Raw genomic sequence first — 15,649 nt, forward strand, 5'->3', positions numbered from 1 at the left:
CATTCGCTTTTGCACGGGAGCTCGCCGGGAGGGGGCACGTTTAAAAAAAAAAAAAAAAAAATTTGTATTTATTTTACCTTTTATTTTTAGACTGTTCTTTAGGGCCTCTTAAATATGAGATCTGGGGTCAAAAAGACCTCAGATCTCATACCGTGTTTCCCTGAAAATAAGCCCGGGTCTTATATTAATTTTGGCAACCTAAAACACACTAGGGCTTATTTTCGGGGGATGTCTTATTTTTTTACAATATGTACAATGATCTTAATGTGGTTGTAACCCTAAAAAAAAAAAATATTTTCCTTTAAATCATAATAGATTGCATAGTGCTTCTGCTGTGTTATTAATCTAGTGGGTCCCCTGTCTTATCCCCCCCCCCCTCCCCTGTCAGGTCAGAACCTAAAAAGCATCCTAAAATCCATCCTCATAGAATTACCGTATGCAATTACATTTTTAGGAATGTGAGGTGCAGTGTGTCTCCGTTTGTGATTTCTTTGTGGGCATTACCCATACCTTTCTTTCAGCTGACCTGGCGGTCGCATGGTCTCCTTGGGCTCTTCTCTGCTCCGGGATCCCCGCTGGTGTTGGCCTGCTCCGTGCACTGGAAGGGGATGCCGTGGGCGTCGGGTGGGAGGAGGGGGGAGCCGGTGTCCCGCTGGCATGTCCGCTCCATGCACCGAGGAGGGAGGGGCTTCGGGAGGAGAGCAGAGGGGGGAGCCGCTGTCTTACTGGCATTGGCCCACTCCGTGCACTGGGGGGGGGCCGCGGGCGTCGGGCGCTAGGAGAGTGGAGAAGGGGGGAGACGGTGTCCCGCTGGCATCTGTGCGTTGAGGAGGGAGGGGCTGCGGGCATCGGGCGGGAAGAAAGTGGAGGGGGGAGGCGCTGTCTCACTGGCGTTGCCCAGCTCCGTGCACTGTGGAGGGGGGGGCGGGTGTATGCCTGGAGAAAACCTCCAAGGTGGATTAAAACATTTTTTAACACATTTTACTAGGGCTTATTTTCAGGGTAGGGCTGATATTGCAGCCCTCCCCGAAAATCCTGCTAGGTCTTATTTTCGGGGTAGGTCTTATTTACGGGGAAACACAGTATTTACATTAAAATGCAATAAAAAAAATTATGTCATTTAAAAAAAAAAGTCTCTTTAAGAGCATTGGGCGGAAGTGACGCTTCCGCCCTGCAATGGTATGGAGATGGGTGGGGGCCATCTTCCCCATCACTCGTCTCCATACCACACAAGAGACAGGACGCGATTGCCTCCGCCGCTACCGATGGCTCTAATAAGCGGCGGAGGGCGATTGCCTACGCCGATAAGTGATCTCATTGCAAATCCACCACAGAGACCACTTTTATTGGAACCCGGACCGCTCACTGAAGAAGAGGATACCGGGGGTTATGGCAGCTAGCTGCTGCCATAACAACGATATCCCTCTTCAACGTGCCAATGTATATCGGCGTGAGCTGGTCCAGAAGTGGTTAAAAGTCTTAGACATTCCTAAAAGCATCTCTGCCTAATAAATAAGCATCAACCCTTCATATTCTCCATCTTAAGGGGGAAAACAAATAAAAAAATGTTATTTTAGGACAAGTATATTGTCATGAGGGACAAGCAGACTGGAACCCTGATTTAGTCCCTTGGAAAATAAGTGTTTTTTTATAAAAAAAATGTCCACACCTGAGTATTGTTGTTACCCTTTTATAAGAGCCCCCCAAAGTATTCAGCCTCTTCAGTTGCAGGGAGCAAGCTGCGAGGATAATGTTAGAGAAGACACAGGGATAAACACGCCTGACTAATAAAACAGTATGCTGATTGCTTTATATCAGTCATAAAAGCCTGTCTGCTCACAGCTAGCTATCGCTCTCCATAGAAGTAGTGTTGTTTATGTACGTCTCACCCAATATTATTACATTCCTATCAATGTATTGTAACCCCAACGCTACAAACAGCACCACCAGTGTTGCAGTACCCGCCACAGCGCTTGTCACCAGCGGCGCATGCTCAGTGCAACAGAAGAGGCGGAAGTGACGGAGTTTGTGCACAAGCCAATCTCTTCCCGTGTCACCGGCTGCCTCCTTCCGGGTAGACAGAGCCGAAGTGCACTATGGAGAGGGGCTGATAAAAGCCGAGAGCAAAGCACAGGACTCCATGGCTGCTACACAGGTGAGCGGAGTGTCTGTTTGAGTTTCTATAGTAGCACGTCCTGCTGTCTGGGTGTCCTGTCTGGTAGTCTTTATGTTCCTCCTATACTCCATATACACACTGCTTGGCTTTATGTCCCTATTCCTAGCATAGGGCTCCCTGAGGATTCTATTTATCAGCCCTGAAGGGTTTCATCCTGTGCTGGAGCCCTCTGGAGGGGATGTTTACTGGCACAAACCTCTGCAAACTGCTACATACGAGGTGACATGTATAATCCAATACGTGTGTGTGTGTGTGTGCTGACTTACCTGCCAAAGGATCTTTATTTCTGCCCCCCCTGTCCTGAGATGTAACCATTACACTGCTCAATACCTGTCTAGCAGGGCAGAAGACCTGTTTTTTACCTGCAGTTGGGTAACCTAGGTCTTGTCCCTCCCCTCAGCCTGTGATTGGATGGTGAAGGGAGAAGCTACTTACCGAGGCGTTCTTCTCTCTGGTCTCTCCTCCTATCAGCATGTTCATTGACCCAGTTACTCTGTGCTGCTTTTCCTTCTCACTGCTCTCCTGTACAGGAATTGCAGGAGGCTGATCTCATCTCAGTATCTGTATTTAACCCTTCTGCCAGCATGTTTTTATGTATTTTTTTTCTTTGCTCGTAAGCTTACAAAAAAAAATTCAGCTCTGAAAATTACATAAAACCCCCAGAACATTATTGCCTGAAAGCAGACACCCTAGAGCAGTGTTTCTCAACTCCAGCCCTCAAAGCGCACCAACAGGTCATATTTTCAGACTTTGCATTATTTTGATCAGTTTCACTGCCTTAGTAATTACCACAGGTGTTTCATCCGAGGGAAATCCTGAAAACATGACCTGTTTGGGTGCCTTGTGGACTGGAGTTGAGAAACTGGCGTCCCTCCAGCTGTTGCGGAACTACAAGTCCCATCATGCCTGTGGGAGTGATGTTTGTAACTGTCAGCCTTGCAATGCCTCATGGGTCATTCTGCAACAGTTGGAGGGCTGCCAGTTTGTCACCCCTGCCCTAGAGAGTAAAATTGTTGTAGTTCCTGAGATTTTTTTTTTGAACGCTATATCAGGGCTAGTTCACATCAGATGAAGTTTTGTTCAGTTCTGTGCGTTTTTTTTCTGCACTAAAAATGCATGCACAGTGTTTTCCATGTATTCCAATGGCTCTAGTTCACACCATGCAGTCAGTTTCCAGTGCAGTAACTAACTGTATTGGTGCCGAAAAAACGGAACTGCATCTGGTGTGAACTGGCCCTTACTTCAAAGGGTCTAGGAAACGCAAAACATCAGTAAAAAATGCACAAATCGGGCACACGAATACAAAAAATAAACCAATTTTTGGTCAAGTTTAAAAGACCAGGTTTATCTGAGTACATAGATACTAGAGCTGCACGATTAATTGTGAAGAATGTCGATCTTTTTTCCTTTCCGATCTTCAAAACAGCGTGTCCCGATCTTTCTTTCTAACAAGTGCAGAGTTCTCACAGCTGGAAAAACAAAATCCAGGCAGCCTGCCAAGTTTTAATACAACGTGAATAAGGAAAAAACAAGGTATATTTGTATTCTTTTATCAAAGGAAAGAACTTGGCTTGTAGATGAAGGAAATTTAACCATTTAAAGTGATAGCAAAAGTTGTTTAAAAAAAAGTCATACTTGCCTCCACTGTGCCGTTCGTTTTGCACAGAGTGGCCCTGATCGTCCTCTTCTGGGGTCCCATGGCGGCTCTCGTGGCTCCTTCCCGCAAGCGATAACCCCCTCTTGGAAGCTCTCCCGAGGGGGTTACCTTGCGGGCACACTCCCGTGTGATAGTCAGCGGCCATAGCCACCGAGTGCATCACTCGGCCTGGCGCCGTTTAATTGGATTTGATTGACAGCAGCGGGAGCCAATAGCTGCGCTGCTTTCAATCTATCCAAGGAAGGGCAGACAAGCCGTTTGGAAAGCGACGTGGGATCGTGCCCACTGAAGTTCAGGGGTCAGGTAAGTAAAATGGGGGCTGGGGGGGGGGGGGGGGCGGAGAGTACAAGGTGGTCTTTCACCTTAATGCATTAAGGTGAAAAAAACACGAAGGTTTCCAACCCCTTTAACCACTTCAATACCGGCCCATCGTCATATGACGTCCACAGATGGGATCTCCCATCCTGTGTGGACGTCATATGACGTCCTGTGCTTTTCGGGGGGATATCTGAATGATGCCTGCAGCTAAGAGGCATCATTCAGATATCCATGTCTTCAGCCGGCGATCCTGCGCACCATAAGAAAGATCATAGCGGCGGTTCCGTCGCTTGATCGTTCTTATAGGCGGCGGGAGGGGACATCCCACCGCCATCCGGTGCTTCTCCGGGCTCTCCCGTGCCATCGGGGGCCCGGAGAAGGAATTGTCCAGCGCAGGCAGTAAACATAGAGATGACTGGTGACCAGATGGTCACCAGTCATCTCTATGACCGTCGGAGGCCCGGGCGCGATGTGATGACGTCACGCCCAGGTACCCGAAAGTAAACAAAGCCGCGATTGCGCATAGTGAGCAACACTGATCATGAGATCGGTGAATTTTTTTTCACCGATCTCATGCTTTCCTGCCTGGAGGAGAGATGTGGGGTCTTATTGACCCCACATCTCTCCATAAAGAGGACCTGTTACAAGGGATGTTTACATTCCTTGTAATAGGAATAAAACGCCCCTGTCCCCGGTAGCTCGCGCGCAGAAGCGGACGCACACGCAAGTCCCACCGACATATGTAAAGGCCATTTAAACCACATTTGTGAGGTATCGCCGTGTGCGTTAGAGTGCCAGCAACAATGCTAGCACTAGATCTTCTCTGTAAATCTAAACTGGTAACCTGTACACATTTTCAAAGCGTTGCCTATGGAGATTTTGAAGTACCGAAGTTTGGCGCCATTCCATGAGTGTGCGCAATTTTAAAGCGTGACATGTTGGGGTATCCATTTACTCGGTGTAACATAATCTTTCATATTTTACAAAAAAATTGGGCTAACTTTACTGTGTTAGATTTTTTAAATTCATGAAACGGTAAAAAAAAAAAAAAAAAAGCGTTTGAAAAATTATTGCGCAAATGTTGTGCAAGATAAAACGTTGCAATGACTGACATTTTATTCCCTAGGGTGTCTGCTAAAAAAACATATATAATGTTTGGGGGTTCTGCGTAATCTTCTAGCAAAAGAATGATGATTTGTACATGTAGGAGAGAAGTGCCAGAATAGGCCCGGTATGGAGGTGTGTATAAAAGCCCGGTATTGAAGTGGTTAAAGACCAAACCTTTTCTGACATTTGTTGCTTACAAAATTACTGGGAACACACAAACATGATCGATGTAGCTGTGTGTGTGGTTTTTTTTTTAAGCAGAGACCCTAGAGAATAAAATGGTGGTTGTTGCAATATTTTATGTCGCACCATATTCGCCAATCGGTTTTTCAAATGCAGTTTAAAAAAAAAAAAAAAAAGAGACCGTAAAGTTGGCTCAATTTTTTGGTATAATGTAAAAGATTTTACAGTTAGTCATGATCTTTATTTTAAGCAAAAATTTGTGATCCTCATTTTAGCCAGAATCGTGCAGCTCTCATGGATACCCAGCATGTCAAACCTTAAAGGGATGGTTCGCCTTTACTCGGTGTGGATTTGATTTAAATGCTGATTTTTAAAGAGCAACTGTCATATCTGTATGTGACTCCTCCTCTGACACGCTGTTGACTCGCCGACACTCCCATTCACTTTACTAGAACGGCTGGTTGATGCGGCAGTTGCACAAGGTGTGGGACGTGGTGGCAGCAGGTGAGTGGATGCCAGCTAACAGGCGCTGCCATGATGGATCTGAAAGGACAGGTGCTCTCTTTAAATGTAAGGACTAAGGCCTTGTACACACGGTCGTTCCAAACCGATGAGAATAGTCCGACGAGCCATTTCCATCGGTTCACCGCTGAAGTGGCCTGATGGTCTGATGTGCGTACACACCATCGTTCCAAAAATCGATCGGGTCAGAACGCGGTGACGTAAAACACACGACGTGCTGAAAAAAAAACGAAGTTCAATGCTTCCAAGCATGCGTCGACTTGATTTTGGTTTTAAACCGATGCTTTTCTGTACTAACCATCGGTTTGGACCGATCGGGCAGCGGTCCATCGGTTTGATTTTAAAGCAGGTTTTAAAATTTTGGACCGAAGGACAACAGACCGATGGGCCTTACACACGATCGGTTTTGACCGATGAAACTGGACTTAAGGCCGTTCATCGGTTTGGACCAACCGTGTGTACGTGGCCTTATTCTTGCTGGTAGTTAGAATCTTTATTTGTAAACAAAATGAAGGTTTCCTATTTAGAATAATCTGTCAGGTTAGTAAAACGGCGATATCAGAACTGATTTAATCATACGCTTTGTAGTGTACAAAGATTTGAAAAACAATGGAAAAAAAGGATTATTCCTGAACTTTGTTTTATCTCATGATTACTGTGAAATTGTGTGAATGCATCAATGCAGTGCATGTTATCTCAGCTTGTAGTCATTGAATGAGTTTACCAAAAATTTGAATATTACAGAATATAAAGCCTCATGCTACATAACTAAGCTCCATTTCATGCTGAATAAACTAAATTATTAATGTATCTTAAATAGAAAACTCTCTTTAGATTTTTTACTCAAAGTATTTTGTTAAAATAAATTTGATAAAAATCTAAAAATCTTATTTAAATCAAAAAATTATGATGCCTGACTGCAATTCTCCCAGGACGTTGCTAAAGTGATACCTAGTCATCCTCCACTATCACAGGAATGAGCTCAGAGATGCTGCATCAGGGGAGTGAGGTTATTTGAGGAGGTTTGAATCCGAGAAAGAGCTCATTCCTCTGATGGGAGTTGAGCAGTAATGACTAGGCCTCACTTGGCAAAGTCCTGGGAGTATTCCATTCAGGTTTTATAAGGTATGTAAATGGACCTACACCTATAGCAAAAGTATTATTCATCTTTAGTCAGAGCTGCACTGCACTGTTACAAGGTGCATCCTGTTTCCACTGATCATCCTTGAGGGGTTTCTACAACTTGATTGGAGTCTACCTTTGGTAAATTCAGCTGGACTTGATTTGGAAAGGCACACAACCGACCTGTCTATATATGGTCCCACAGTTAACAGTGCATGTCCATGGAATTGTCTGTAGACCTCAGACAGGATTGTATTGAGGCACAGTTCTGGGGAAGGGTACAGAAAAATGTCTGCAGCATTGAAAGTCCCATTGAGCACAGTGGCCTCCATCATCCGTAAATGGAAGAAGTTGGAACCACCAGGACTCTTCCTAGAACAGGCAAACTGAGCGATCGGGAGAAGGGCCTTAGTCAGCGAGGTGACCAAGAACCCAATGGTCACTCATACAGAGCTCCAAAGTTTCTCTGTGGGGAGAGGCGAACCTTCCAGAAGAACCATCTCTGCAGCACTCCACCAATCAGATCTATGTGGTAGAGTGGCCAGATGGAAGCCATTCCTCAGGAATAAAGGTACATGACAGCCTGTCTGGAGTTTGCCAAAAGGCACCTGTAAGACTCTCAGATCATGAGAAACAAAACTGTATGATCAAATAAAGATTGAATGGCAAGTGTCATGTCTGGAGGAAACCAGGCATCCCCTGGCCAATACCATCCCTACAGTGAAGCATGGTGGTGACAGCATGCCACGGGCATGTTTTTCAGCAACAGGAACTGGGAGACTAGTCAGGATTGAGGGGAACGATGAATGCTGCAATGTAGAGCCATCCTTGATAAAAACCTGCTCTGGGGCGAAGGTTCATCTTGCAACAGGACAACGACCCTAAACACACAGCCAAGATGACAGGAGTGGCAAGTTTATAACAATTTAGTTAAGTTGCGCTATATAACATTCAAAACTGACCAATAAATGCAGCAAGATCGTACAGTGCTAAATAAGCGTAATATTGAGGCTAATATCATGTTAAAGTGCAACCGTGTAACAAACGGTAGTTACATTTCATAAAAAATTCATAGTCTCCTCAGTTGTGCAAAAAGGAGTGAGAGCAGAAGAAAAGTGTCCATGTGCAAAAAATGGGGTTGAATGTGATAATGACTTGCAGATTCCCTTATAACAATCCACACCTTGTGTGCTTCTAGCCGCTCACCTCCAAGGTAGACCCCAATGGTGGGTCTAATCAAACATCAATATAATCACTTGGACAGGAGACAACTGCCGCTTTTAACAGCTCCTTTCCTTTTTTTTCCTTATTTTCACGATTTCTGTAAACCTTCTGCCTTTTAGAACCACTTTGATTGTATGACATCTTTCCAGTCCTCAAATGCCCATCACTGTTGTAATCGCCCTCACTGGATCTCGGAGAGGCAAGATGTTTAGGAAGGAAGCTGTCAGTATTTACACACCAGAGAAACCTATGTTCAGGTTTGTTTTAACTGCTTTAGCAATAACCACCATCATAAGCTGACCTCACATACCAGTTGGATGAGATTCTTCTCCTAAGCTCTTCATGCAAGACCTTGTACCTGAGCAACTTGTCAGCTGATACAGAGTTCTATGGTTATGCAAATAGCAACTCTGAGAACATCTGTTTGCATAGCCACCTCATTGGGATTCTAGAGGAAGAAAACTGGTGAAAATGGTGTTCACTGACCTCATTTGATACCGATGGGTTTCAGTAACGTTAGTGTTTTGCATACTTGCCACATTTTTTTTTTATTTTTTTACCTTGAGGCGGAACTTCAGTAATTTTTTTTTAATCTATAAAATCTTTTGCCCTTGTTTTAACGTTGGATAGTAAAACTTTTTTATTTTTTTCTGTCAGTAAATGCCTTATACAGCCCACTTCCTGTTTCTTGTCTGGTATAAAGTCCCTCTCTCTAGGTGACTAGACAGACTGTGGTGCTTCTGTTCATAGTATCCACGCGACTTCTACCCCCAGCCTTTTCAGTTTAAGCGGAGTTCCACCCAAAAGTGGAACTTCTGCTAATTTGTCTCCTCCTCCCCTTTTGGCACATTGCCACAATGACAAAAGCAGCACCCGACAGCTGATGGAACCATCAGCTGCAGTGCTGTCATCGCTGGACTCCAGGACAGGTAAGTGTCCTATTAAAAGCTTGCAGCTGCAGTACTGTATGTGTAGCTGCTGGCTTAATTATTAAATTTTGGGGCGGACCTCTACTTTAACTACTTTAGATCAGCACTATAGCTAAGACAGGAGGACATCATGAGACTCGGCTGATCAGAGTAGGTCAAACCTGACCCCTTACTACGTGGTCAGCCAATGACAGCTGATCATGAGGTGGAAACAGAGCCAGTAATTGGCTATTTTTTCTCCTCATGCTGCTGTCAGAGGGACATTGGTCCCGATGAAGGAGAGCAGCCGTCTGCTCATTTGTGCCACTTGCCAGTGCATACCAGTGTCGCCTCATCTGTCTCCACCAGTGCAGCCTCATTAGCGCATATCAATGAAGGAGAAAAATGACCGGTTTGCAAAATTTTATAACAAACCTATGAAACATGTTTTTTTTGTTTACCAAAAAATAAGCCCCAGCAGTGATTAAATACCACCAAAGAAACCTGTGTGAAATAAATGATAGAAATGTAATTTGGGTACAGCGTTGTATGACCGCGCAATTGTCATTCAAAAAGTGCGTCAGCTGAAAATTGGTCTGGGCAGGAAGGGGGTTTAATTGCCCAGTAAGGAAGTAGTTAGACACTGTACTTTCAAATGTTTTTGTTTTTAAACTAGGTATTCGTGTAGTTCTAGTCCTGTGTTGGTTTGCCTTATCTTGCAATGACAGGCTCACATGTTGTGGCTGCAGTTTGTAGTGTCATGGCTGATCCCCCTACATCATGTGTTGGTGCAGCTAGCATTTCCTTGGACAGGCAACTTCTTGTTCCTTGTCACACATGGGGTTTATTTCCTAAAACTGCAGTGTTCAAAATCTGGTGACGCTCTGCAGAGAAACCAATTGGCTTACAGTTTATTTGTCAAAGCTTAATTAAGCAAGCGGATATTAGATTGGGTACCATGCACAACATTTGCAGTGTACAGTTTTAGTAAATCCATCCATGTTCAGTACACGCCTTGCAAATTTTTGTATTGCACCATAGGCCTTGTGCACACTGGACGTTCTAAAAAGGGCAGTAGTGTTGGCAGTTGCATGCGTTTTGCTGTAGCATTTTTTTTTACCTTTTTTTTAGTTTTGCTTAAAAACAATACTCCCACAAAAGCATATGGCTCAAAAACTTTGACAAACACTGAATAGTTTTAATGAGTTGGAGCATTTCAACAGCTGCAAAACTCCTAGTTTTTTTTTTTTCAGCCAGAAAACACTCCTGCTAAAAAATGCTAACAGCCTATGTGTGCATGGACACATAAGAACATGCTGGGAAGTTTACTGGCTGCAGAATAAAACACTTGAAGCCAAAAAACGGCAGCTGTAAAAATGTCCAGTGTGCATGAGGCCTAAGTATGAGTGTGATGTGATGCAACACATCCAACTAAATGGAGAGCTCAGATTTTCACTGTTGTGCAAAAGTTTTGGGTAGGTGTGAAAAAATGCTGTAAACTAAGAATTCTTTCAGAAATTGTTTTTTTTTTTTTTTTTTTTTTTTTTTTTAGAAAAATGGAAAGCAAGTAGGTACTAAGAGGGAGGGTATAAAATAATTTTCTTACTAGATGGTACAAGACACCTGTTGTGTTCCCACAAGTATCAAATGTCTGTTGGTGAGATCTTGAATCTGAGGGCACCTTGGGCATTCCCAAAAATATATGCAACAAGATTGAAAGATTTCTGGACAATGGTGGCTGAATCGGTTAAAACAATCGCAGGTTGTATCCCTTGGAAGACCCGGCTGTATTCTTATAACATGATACCTCAATATCAATTAAAAGATCCAAAAACATCTTCCTACGGTGGCAAGGGCGTGTATACCGGCACTATGGAAGAGTACCACCTCTCCAGCTAGATCACATTGGCTTACTAGGGTAACAGAATAATATTGGTCTTCTCTAGGACGCTACCTGGTTAAGGGAAATAAATATAAAAAGGAAAAACTGAGTGATCTTCAGGGGAACTATGAAGACTATACAATTTCTGATAACATAGTATAGTAGCACTTGTTGATTATGAAGTGGGCAAGATTTATGTTGCATGACATGTCTTTTTCTTGTGGAATTATCACACTGTTTTTTCAAAAAAAAATTATAAAGAAAAATGGAAAGTAAATGAACAGAAGAAAAATCAAATTACTATTTGGTGTGACCACCCTCTTGCCTTCAAAAATGGCATTAATTCTTCTAGGTACAGTATTTCACAAAAGTGAGTACACCTCCCCATTTTTGTAAATATTTTCTTTTCATGTGACAACACTGAAGAAATTATACTTTGCTACAATGTAAGGTAGTGAGTGTACAGCTCGTATAATGGTGTAACGCTGTCCCCTCAAAATAACTCAACACAGCCATTAATGTCTAAACCGCTGGCAACAAAAGTGAGTACACCCCTAAGTGGAAATGTCCAAATTGGACCCAATTAGACATTTTCCCTCCCTGGTGTCATGTGACTTGTTAGTGTTTCAAGGTCTTAGGTGTGTTGAATTTGGTGTTATCGCTCTTACTGGTCACTGGAAGTTTAATATGGCACCTCATGGCAAAGAACTCTCTGAGGATCTGAAGAAAAGACTTGTTGCTCTACATAAAGATGGCCTAGGCCAGTGATGGTGAACCTTGGCACCCCAGATGTTTTGGAACTACATCTCCCATGATGCTACACTACACTGCAGTGTAGTGTAGCATCATGGGACATGTAGTTCCAAAACATCTGGAGTGCCAAGTTTCGCTATCACTGGCCTAGGCTATAAGAAGTTTGCCAAGACCCTGAAACTGAGCTGCAGTACGGTGGCCAAGACCATACAGGGGTTTAACAGAACAGGTTCCACTCAGAACAGGCCTTGCCATGGTCGACCAAAGAAGTTCCGTGCTCAGCGTCCTATCCAAGGCTGTCTTTGGGAAATAGACATTTTAACAGCATTATAGCGCAAAAAATAAACCCCAGCGGTGATCAAATACCACCAAAAGAAAGCGCTATTTGTGGGGGGAAGGAAGTACATTTTGTTTGGGTATCACGTTGCAATTCATGCAACTCCACTATGTACAGAGGACCTCTATATCCCTATTGCACATGTGGATGCTCGCAGGTTTGTGTTCTAGTAGTGTGTTGGGGTGCCATTGAAAATTAATATGCTTTTACCATATTGACTTTTTTTTTTTTTTTTTTTTAACCAACATGAACAGCAAAAATTAACAAACCTGCCTTAAATACAAGATTGTAAAAGCTCTACCATATACCTTTTTATGATTCAGCTGTCATGCTTTTGTTGTGTGAAAGTGCATAATAATGAACAGGCTATTGCTTTTTATTTAATTTTTTATTTTTATGTCTTTCAGGCACGATCTTAGACTGACTCTTTAAAATGGGAGATGCTGCAAAGCGAGTCAAAAACAGGGGTTTCATGGATGAAGAGGATTTTAAAAGAAGTCCTGGCAAGCAGTCCTATTTGGCTCATGATGGTCATGGGAATAATCTAGGAAGGAAGCTAGATACTCAAAAGTCTAAACCTATTCCTTACAGCACCAGTCCCCGGAATGGGAGTTCTCAGAACATGTTTAAAAATTTCAGCCCAGGAGGGCGAGCAGGTACTAATTATAAAGATGAAGGTAAAAGGTGGTCAGCGGAAGAGCAGAGAGGTTACAATAACTGGCGGGAAAGACGACCACAGGCTTTTAACAGAACAAGGAATGATTCAACAGGTGAAAGAGGTGAAGGCTTTAGGTGGCAGGAGGCTGGGGAGCGACAAAACCAGTTGGGGAGATCTCCGCTACAGAAAGGTGCCTTTCCTGAAGATGCTTCTGATCACACTGGCATTTCTGGTAACCTCCGCTTTACTTTTAGTGTTTGGGTTTTTGGGCAAATGAAGTGCATAAGCAAGCTGTATAACACGATGGCTCTAAGTTATAAGAAATATATAAATTCTATAAAAAAAAAAAAAATCATAACCTGAATAAACAAATGTGTCTACAGTAAGAGTGCATACCCATTTCTTCAGTATTATTCAGAGGCGTACACTTCAACGATCAAATGATGAAGCTGTATTTAGTCTCCCACATTTAGACTCTGGTACAAAAACGTGTCTATAGATTTTTCACTTGGCTATATATAATGCTTTTGTTATTTTACAAAGCAACTGGAAGAACCAGATCCTTCCTAAAATTTTTGAAATATGCAGCCTATTTGTATCCAGAAGTTGCTGTGGCCCAAATCTGTATGCAGTTAGCTAGCTGCATGAGAGGCATTTTCTAGATATCCCTCAAGGTATCCCTCAAGGTACCCCAACACAAAGGTCACCCCAAAAAATGTCTGCGGTAAATGCGGAATAGGATGCAACACCCATGTGGCGCTTTAGATCACTGCCATCTAGGGCAGTGATGACGAACCTTGGCACTCTAGATGTTTTGGAACTACAATTCTCATGATGCGCAGCTATACTGCAGAGTGCATGATCATCATGGGAAATATAGTTCCAAAACATCTGAGGTGCCAAGGTTCGCCATCACTGGTCTAGGGTCTCTGATGGCACACAATGCTGAGGGGTCTTTAAAGATGTTGGATGGGAAATCCCTAAAATCAAAGGCTGGAAATGTTGTTCTAAAAAATGTTAGTGTTGTAAAGGAATATTTATTTTCCAAATTACATCTCTATACTTGCCTGAACCGCGAACCTCTGTTTCTTGGGTCCTGGCACGCCTGGCCCCTCTGACCAGTTGCTTCTTCCCACGGGTGTGTGTGTGTTTGCTCCATGAGGGCGAGGCCTGGTCAATCGCTCCATAATACACAAAGACCTTTCCCCCTATTTCCCCCGTCTTACAGAGCGAAAATTGTGTGTGTGTGTGTGTGTGTGTGTGTGTGTGTGTATATATATTAATATATTTTAAAAAATCAGCCTACAGGCTGCATGGGGGGGAGGAATGGCAGAATCTTCTTGTGGTAGGCATACCATACACTTCTGCTAGAAAAAAAAAAAGATTTCTTTATCCACATCCGTGTGTGTTTTTCTCTTACCACCTTCCAGGACGGCACCCGAGAGATGATGGCTCCTCCTGCAGGAAACACAATCACATGACAGTTTAAAAGGCCCCGCCCTTCCCCTTGCTCCTCAGTATTGATTGTGTTTCTCCAACACAGCGACACGTTTGTTTTGTTTATGGAAACCTAGAGACCGGGGAGGGTCGAAGGTACCCCTGTGAGACAGGTTTAAGGGAGGCCGGGGAGGGCTGAACTTACCTGTAGACTTCGGTCCAAACTCACAGGTCGCCCTATGGAAGCACCAGTGCTCTGAGCTGCGGGGAGGTGAGCCATCACTGCGTGCTATCGAATCCACCACCATTCGAATCGCCGTTTTCCCGGGTCTCCAGAAAACGCCGCGCTCCAGGCCTCATTCTGAGACAGGAACTGCATCACAGGAAGTGGGCGGTTCTGGACGGCGTAACCCGGAAGTTCCCAGTGGAGCGAGGAGACAGCGTGGGTGGTGGACGGGTCGGCTTGCGGTGACCAGTACAGGAGTACCGACAGCCAGGACCGAGTCACCCTCCTCATGGAAGAGGACGGAAAGACCGACACGACCGCTGGCAGATCCAGGTCGGGGGGCGGTAAGTACCAATCCCCCTGGAAAGGGAGGGGGGAAGTGGTGAGAGTTCCCAAACTTTTAGGGAACGACCGGAGCAGGATCTGGTCCCTTCTCGTCCACTTCCTCCCCTCCCCAGTACAGCCAGCAGTCTTGGGGGAAAAAAGACAATTTAAATGTATATTTCATGTCTTTCAGAAACCCCCAGCGGACCCCAGGAGGCCTCAGCTCAGTCTCCCTCCGCTACAGGGCATAGTTCCTCTAAAAAATGTGGGAATTGTAGAGAGAAGCTCCCCAAGTCCTACACAAAACCTTTCTGCTACAAATGTATTAATATACTGGCGGGAAAGGAGGCTGCTGCCATGATGAAGAGTTTTCTCTCATCCATGCAAACAGAAATGTTAGCAACAGTTAAAGCCTTTCGGGAGGCAGCCGGGCAGTCGGCACAGACTGAAACAGAGGAACTTACCCCTAAGGAAGGCACTTCTTCTCAGGAGACCCCCTTTTCTAAGGGCCCAAGTGTTTTCTTTACACCTTCACAAAATCCCCCTTTGGGGGAGGCAGATGGTGAAGAGAGTGAGGTAGCCAGTCTACCTAGGTCTAGGCACAGCTCAGGGGAGGTAGATGGAGACTCCATTAGTCAGTCTCAGGAGGACACACGTCCAAGAAAACACCTCTTTGCTGTAGAAGATCTAGAGAGTCTCCTCCAGGCTATCTACGCCACAGAGGAAATTCCTGAGACCCCTAAACCTACCTCAGCGCAGGATAAAGTTTATAGGGGCCTGAGTGACGCTCAATCTAAAGTATTCCCCCTGCACAA

The 15,649-nt window shown here is 44.2% G+C and overlaps 1 protein-coding gene across 6 annotated transcripts in view; it reads left to right on the forward strand.

The window, feature by feature from the left end:
* The first annotated feature begins 2,036 nt into the window (after positions 1 to 2,036).
* TUT7 (terminal uridylyl transferase 7) overlaps positions 2,037 to 15,649 on the forward strand; it is an 89,555-nt gene continuing 75,942 nt past the window's right edge. For 2 of the 6 annotated variants that reach the window (XM_040355504.1, XM_040355503.1), the window contains exons 1-2: positions 2,037 to 2,155; positions 12,597 to 13,079. In XM_040355504.1, coding sequence (XP_040211438.1) covers positions 12,623 to 13,079 — 457 coding nt within the window. In that variant the 5' untranslated portion in view covers positions 2,037 to 2,155; positions 12,597 to 12,622. The remainder of the gene's footprint in view (positions 2,156 to 12,596; positions 13,080 to 15,649) is intronic. The other 4 variants (XM_040355501.1, XM_040355502.1, XM_040355505.1 and 1 more) reach the window with 2 other exon arrangements.

Source organism: Rana temporaria, chromosome 1 (assembly GCF_905171775.1).
Source record: "Rana temporaria chromosome 1, aRanTem1.1, whole genome shotgun sequence".
Lineage (NCBI taxonomy): Eukaryota > Metazoa > Chordata > Amphibia > Anura > Ranidae > Rana > Rana temporaria.